The sequence below is a fragment of the Myotis davidii genome, unplaced genomic scaffold, assembly GCF_000327345.1.
Source record: "Myotis davidii unplaced genomic scaffold, ASM32734v1 scaffold514, whole genome shotgun sequence".
NCBI classification, from domain to species: domain Eukaryota; kingdom Metazoa; phylum Chordata; class Mammalia; order Chiroptera; family Vespertilionidae; genus Myotis; species Myotis davidii.
Window position 1 is genome coordinate 234,655 of NW_006286236.1, and position 6,281 is coordinate 240,935.

General features: G+C 63.5%; 1 protein-coding gene across 1 annotated transcript in view; it reads right to left on the minus strand.

Annotated features, from left to right (window-relative positions):
- Window positions 1–1,331: 1,331 nt before the first annotated feature.
- PICK1 (protein interacting with PRKCA 1) overlaps window positions 1,332–6,281 on the minus strand; it is an 18,120-nt gene continuing 13,170 nt past the window's right edge. Inside the window, exons 7-12 of the mRNA XM_006757415.2 lie at window positions 5,793–5,855; window positions 4,651–4,784; window positions 4,254–4,346; window positions 3,557–3,607; window positions 2,599–2,743; window positions 1,332–2,143 (exon numbers count right to left, since the gene is read on the minus strand). Coding sequence (XP_006757478.1) covers window positions 1,872–2,143; window positions 2,599–2,743; window positions 3,557–3,607; window positions 4,254–4,346; window positions 4,651–4,784; window positions 5,793–5,855 — 758 coding nt within the window. The 3' untranslated portion in view covers window positions 1,332–1,871. The remainder of the gene's footprint in view (window positions 2,144–2,598; window positions 2,744–3,556; window positions 3,608–4,253; window positions 4,347–4,650; window positions 4,785–5,792; window positions 5,856–6,281) is intronic.

Genomic DNA, 6,281 nt, shown 5'->3' on the forward strand with positions numbered 1-6,281 from the left:
ACCAGCCCCAGCCCTGCCCACTGGCTGCACCTGCCACTGGAGCGTGGGGGCTGCTCGTGGAGGGGGACCCAGAGCCTCTGAGAAAGAGCAGCGTCGAGGACGGGGTGAGTCCTGGCCCTGAGCCTCCTCTCGGCGCCGAGGCTGGCAGCGACCCATCCTGTGGTCGCCTGGGGCGTGGGGCCAGCACTGCCCTGCTGCCTCCTGCCAGGCGTCCTCCCCTCCCCTTTGAGAGGGCCCCTCTCTCGAGGATGCAAACTCGGGTGTCCTGGGGCCTTTGCCTCGGACACAGGTCCCTGTGGGCACCAAAGGGTTCTGAGGGCTGCCCCTGGCGCCTACTTCCCGCATGGGGCGTCCTGGGAGGTCTCCCACACCTGCAGTTTCCCCACCTCCACCCCCAAGAACAATGGTTCCCTCTCATTTTAACAAACACAGAGAGCGGACTGTGCCAGGCCCTGTCCCAAATCCTTAACTGGACTCATCTAGTCCTCTGAACAGCCCAAGGCAGGTGCCATCATTAGCCGTACCAGAGGGAGACCAAGGCACAGGGGAGTTAGGGGGAACCCAGCGTCACAGCGGCCGGCCGGACCCCAGGCTGCCAGTTCGTTGGTGCCCTTGGCCTCGCTGGCTGCCCCTTCAAAGGTGGCGCCGTCTGACAGCTCTAGGGACCCACGTGGACCTGGTGACAGCCCGTCCCTCCCTCCTGCTCCCCACCCTGCTGGCCACCCCCTGCAGGTCTCCGTTGCGTGGGTCCCTGTCCTGCAGGGGCACTCTGAAAGGGAACAGGGCTGCTATCAGTCACCATACTGGCACCGCAGGGGACTGGCTGTCCAGGTGAGGCAGGACACATGGCCACCCCGTTTCTACCGCCTGCCCCACCAACAAAGACACAGGGTGCTCTGTGCATCTCCTCTGGGCTCTTCCCAGGGCCTCCGAAGGGAGCACCTGGAGTGGCCGGGGCACCTTGAACGTGCTCCTGTTTGGGTCCTCAGGGCCTCCTGACCTAGCATCTGTCCTGCCCATCCCCAAACAAAGGTTGAGTTTGAGGCAGAGCCCTGAAGGATCAAGGTGAGGGCGGGCGTGATGGGCGCCACACACCAGCGAGCCTAGGAGGCAGGGGAACCGTCTTCTGGACAGGACAGATCTACGTCGATCCCAGTCTCTGTCCAATGTGGCCTCAGCAGGAGTCCCCTGTGTGAACGGGGACCGCGGTGCTGCCGGCAGTACTGCTGTGAGGACCAGGCACGTGAGGCACATGAAGGGAAGGGCCGTAACCCTTGTTGCCCACCCACCTCGCCACCAGGCGACAAGAGGGGAGCGGAGAGGGAGGCAGGTCTAAGGCTGCTGCAGAGCCCGGCTCCATCTGGATTTGTTTATTCAGTACAGGCCCCGCGCCCAGCCCTCCCCCGGGAAGTGGCTGAGCTGGGGGATTAAATAAATAAAGGCCGCCGAGGTGTGCGTGCGAATGGGCTGGGCCAGCCTGGGGGCCGAGGTGTACCTGAGACCCAGGCCCACCCCCAGCCCCCACTCCAACGGAGGTGCCCACAGGACTGGGCCCTGGACCGCCTGCCACTGCCCACCCCTCTTCCCTTCTGCCCTCTCGCCTTCCTGGATCCGGTCCAGAGACCGAACTCTCCTGGCTGGGGCGGTGGGGAGGAGGGGGAAGGCCAGTGTCCAGGCCCGAGGTCGCAGCCTGTGGCCTTGCCTGGGGGCCCCAGGTTCGCTGTGCGAGGACAGAGAAGCAGGGAGGCAGGCGCCCCAAGCCAGCAGGCCTTTATGCGCCACCCTGTTGCGCGGCGGCCCAGCCCCCGCTCCCACGCTCTCATCCTCTCACTCACCCTACCCCCCAAATCCGCACCCCACAGCGGGCACACTCAGGAGTCACACCAGCTCCCACCCTTGTCCAGGGGCCCGGCAGCCCCTCGTGCATCCCTGGACGGCTCCCTGGCTGCCGTGTCCTCGTCATCTTCATCCTCGTCCTCCCCGTCAGTGAACTCGTCCTGGCCGGGGCCGTAGGCCAGCGTGGTGTGGGCCAGGTCCACCTCGATGGGGAAGACGTCGGCGTCACGCAGCACGGCGTAGCAGTCGTTGTAGTACTTGGACATGGTGGACACGAAGCGCTGCAGCTGGAACACGATGTCCTGGACTGGGCAGGAGAGCGGGTGGCGAGGCACCAGTGGGCCGGCTGCTTGCCTCGTGGACTGGGCCCTCCAAGCCTGCCTGGGCCCGCTCCCTGCCCTGGGCTTCCCATCGTGCACCTCCTGGGCCTGCACAGTACCCAGGTCTCAGGCTCCCACTGAGGGAACAGAGGAGCCCTGCCAGGGCGGGTGGGTGTGGACTGCACCCCAGGGAGTCCTGTCCCACCCAGTCCAGGCTCTGGGAGGTGGCTGTGCTCCTGCCAGCTCTCCCTCTTGGGTCTGACAAAGCACTGCATGGCAGGGCCTGGCCCTGGGATGTCAGGTTAAAATGTTCCCTCTGGGCCTCAGTTTTCCCAGCTCTGAAATGGGAAGAAGATGGTATCTACACACCACAACGAGGATGGTGTATGGACTGGCAGGGAGGGCACGACCCTTGGGCCCCGATCCCCACCAGGCCCCTCACCATGCTTCTGGTCCAGCAGCTCCATCTTCTCCAGCACGTCCTTGCGCATCTGGGAGAAGCGGGCACGGGCCTCCTGGCGGCAGCGCAGGATCAGGCGGTATTCGTAGTTGCCTGTGCTGACCCGGTACAGGGGCTCCCCGAGGGCCTGGGGTGGGGAGGGGCACATCAGGGACCTGGGTGGGCGGGATCTGCTCTGGGGCAGACGGGGCAGGGGCACCACATGGCACCTTTCACAGCTACCAGGGCTCCTCCCTCTGAGAGCCAGGGGTTTGGAGAAGCACTTAGTCACAGCTTCACGAGAAACAAAACTAAACAAACCCCTGCCTCGTTAAATAAATGCACACTTAGTCATAAGATAGATCCTGGTATCAAAAATATTACAGATTCAGCCCTGACCGGTGTGGCTCAGTGGATAGAGCGTCGGCTTGCGGACTGAAGGGTCCCAGGTTCGATTCCCGTCAAGGGCATGTGCCTTGGTTGCGGGCACATCCCCAGTGGGGAGTGTGCAGGAGGCAGCTGATAGATATTTCTCTCTCATCAATGTTTCTAACTCTCTATCCCTCTCCCTTCCTCTCTGTAAAAAATCAATAAAGTATATTTTAAAAAGTTATTACAGATTTAAAAAATAAAAAAGGCCTCTCAGGAATGTGGAAAGCCCCCCTTTTCCCTGCAAGAACCTCACACAGGGAAGGGAGGGGGTCGGGGGGGGGGAAGTGGGCACAGGGGACGGTCCCACAGCGGGCCGGCCAGAGGGGTCAGGGTGGGCACAGGGGACGGCCCCACGTCTCCAGGAATAAGAGCCCGGCCAAGTCCCAGGCCTCTCCCAGGTTGGCCTGACCCACGTGGTGTCCTGACAGACCCAGGGCACTCTTGGGGCTCTGTGAGGCAGGCAGGGAAGGCTGGGTACCCCCAGCCTTTCTGATCCCAGGGCTCTGCCCCCGACCCCCATGACACTCACAATGCAGCTGTATTCCTCGTCGTCCATCTCCTTCACCTTCAGGCAATATGACTGCGTAGGACAGGTGAAGCCAGGCTGTCAGAGTGGCCGCACCTCCTGGACGCCCACCCGACGTCCCCAGTGCCACATGCCACACTGCCCCCAGGCCACCCAGGGGAGCAGCTCTGCCAGGCTCCTGGGCCTGCAGGCTCCTGCTGGGACAGGCTGGGCACCAGGGAAGCTGGCAGCAGTGCTTCGGGGCACAGGGACGCAGCCCCTCACGCAGGCTGAGCCTTGCTGGATGGTCCCTGACGGCAGCACAGGGGAGGGCACTCATCGGGGAGGGTGGGAAGGGCCTGAGAGGCAGCCCGCCATTTACCAAACTCAAGTCCCACGGGTGCTCTGGGGAAGGTTCCGTGCGAAGAAGCAGGGGAGACCCGCAGACTCGCGCTGCTCACGGCCTCCCAGAGGCTCCCGCAGGGAGGAACCCGCTCCCTTGATGCAGCCTTTCCCCCGACTCCGCAGGACCAGAGTCACCATTAAACATAACGCCACCAACACCCCGTGGTAACCTTCATAACCACGGACCTCGTCTAACCCATCGTTACAAGTGACCAGAGGTCCAGAGCGAGGGCCCTGCCCATGTCCCGGGCCCTGTCCACTCCCGCATCCCACTCCACAGACTCCGCCCGCCCTCCGGAGGCCGCAGACCGCTCACCAGGTACTCGAACTTCACGTCCAGGTACTTCTTGATGGTGAGGCGGGTGTCTGGGATGGCTTTGTTGAGGTACGTGTTCAGATCCGTCAGCATCTGGAAGGAAGGGGAGAGCAGGCCGATGCTGAGGCCCCCACAGGCAGGGGTCAGCGTGGCCAGGGTGACAGAGACTGGCACTGACGCGTCAGCCTTCCCGCGGCTCGGACTGTCAGAGCCACCGGCACTGCTAGACGGTCTGTCCATTTCAAGGAGGAGAAGCCAGGCCAGGGCAGCTGGGACTCCGCGGGGGAGCGAGGGCCACAAACCACCTGGAGGTCAACCTTGGCCGAGGCCACGGTGCTCGACTCCAACTGCATGACCCACCCCCTGCTCTGCCCTCACAGGCGCCCACGTGACCTACCGGCTTGATGGTCTTCAGCAGCCGGATGCCAAACTTCTCGATGCTGCGGTGGGCGTCCGCAAACTTCACAAAAGCCTCGCTCGCGGCCGGCTGGGGCTCCCGCACGCCAATCACAGAGAACACGTCCCCAAAGGCTGCATGACAAGTTTGCCGTGAAGGCTGCCCCGACCTGGCCCTTAATGGGGGGGATTTGTGGGGGAGAGGCAAGGAGGGGCATGGCAGGCCGGGGGCCAAGGTCTGCACAGGGCCTACACCCCAAGAAAGGCGTGTCTACACCCCGAGGGAGTTGGTCTACACCCCTAAAGTAGGGGTGTGGAACGTCCAGCCTGCGGGCCATATAAGGCCTGGGAGACCATCCGGTCTGGCCCTGCCAAGGCAGTAGGGGGAAGTAAATTAACTGTCTGACCAAATAGGGCAGCTTTTAAGGGGATAATGTTGTATGGCCCGCGAATGATGTTGTAAATGTCCACATGGCCCTCGGCAGAGAAAAGGCTCCCAGCCCTGACCTCGAGGATCTGAGGGAGCTGGGGCTACGCCCCAAGGAAGGGGGGCCACCCCTGGAGGGAGTGGGGCCACCCCTGGAGGGAGCGGGGCCACCCCTGGAGGGAGCTGGCCGACCCTGGAGGGAGCTGGCCGACCCTGGAGGGAGCTGGCCGACCCTGTGAGGGAGCTTGGTCCGTGCCCTGAGGGAGCCTGCCTCATCCCCCCCCCCGCCCCCCCGTGCCCGGGAAAAAAAAAGGCGATGTCTGAGGGCAGAGCCTGGTCCGGATCTGGACACCGGGGTCCTGAGGCCAGCTCTGCCCCAGGGGCTGTGGGGCCATTTCTGCCGGGGCTTCTCTTTCCCAAACGAGACCCCGCGTGAGTGAGGGCCTCGTACGCTGCATGGCAGCGCAGACGGACCGATGGGGCGCGGACAGGTGACCGTGCCCACAGGGACCAGCAGCTGGTCAAGGTGCCCCAGCGTTGCTCCTTCCAGCACCTGGATGTGCCGCTAGAGCTGGCCCTGGCCGGTGCTGTGATGTCTGCCTGAGCACGGGCATGAGGACCAGGGACAGCAGCCACACCTTCACTTATGGGGACACTGAGCCCAGAGGGGGCAGGGGCTTGCCTGCGGCCATGCAGCTCGTTTGGGGGCGCCTTACCCCGGTGTGTCTGCGACAGCTCATAGAAGGCCCGCAGGAGGCTCTTGGTGTGCTCTGTCATCCCTGTGGGAGAGGCCACAAGAGGGGGGGCATGTTTACGGGGCAACCCTGGCCCAGGACATGGCCTCCAGTCCACCCCACCGAGGCCTGCACTGCTCCTGAGTGCACCCACTTTTCCCATAGCACCCCCAGACCCAGCACGAGGCACCCCTGTTGATGGAGCCGGGACAGGGCAGGAGTGGGCGCGCCTCCTATGGGCTTTCTCTCTGGAGAGCGTGCCGTTCTGGGGGCCTTCGCTACGTTTACACGTGCTTTCACTTGAAGGCTTGTGTGTATGTATCACTTTTATAACCAGAAAGTGTCTTAAGTCTTTTTAAAAGAATTCTTAATGGCCTCGGTTCTAGAACTTTTCGGCTGGCGTTCCTACCCCCCACTCCCGCCACCATCTTTGGAGCAGGCCCCCGGGACCCCGGCCAGGTGCACACACCT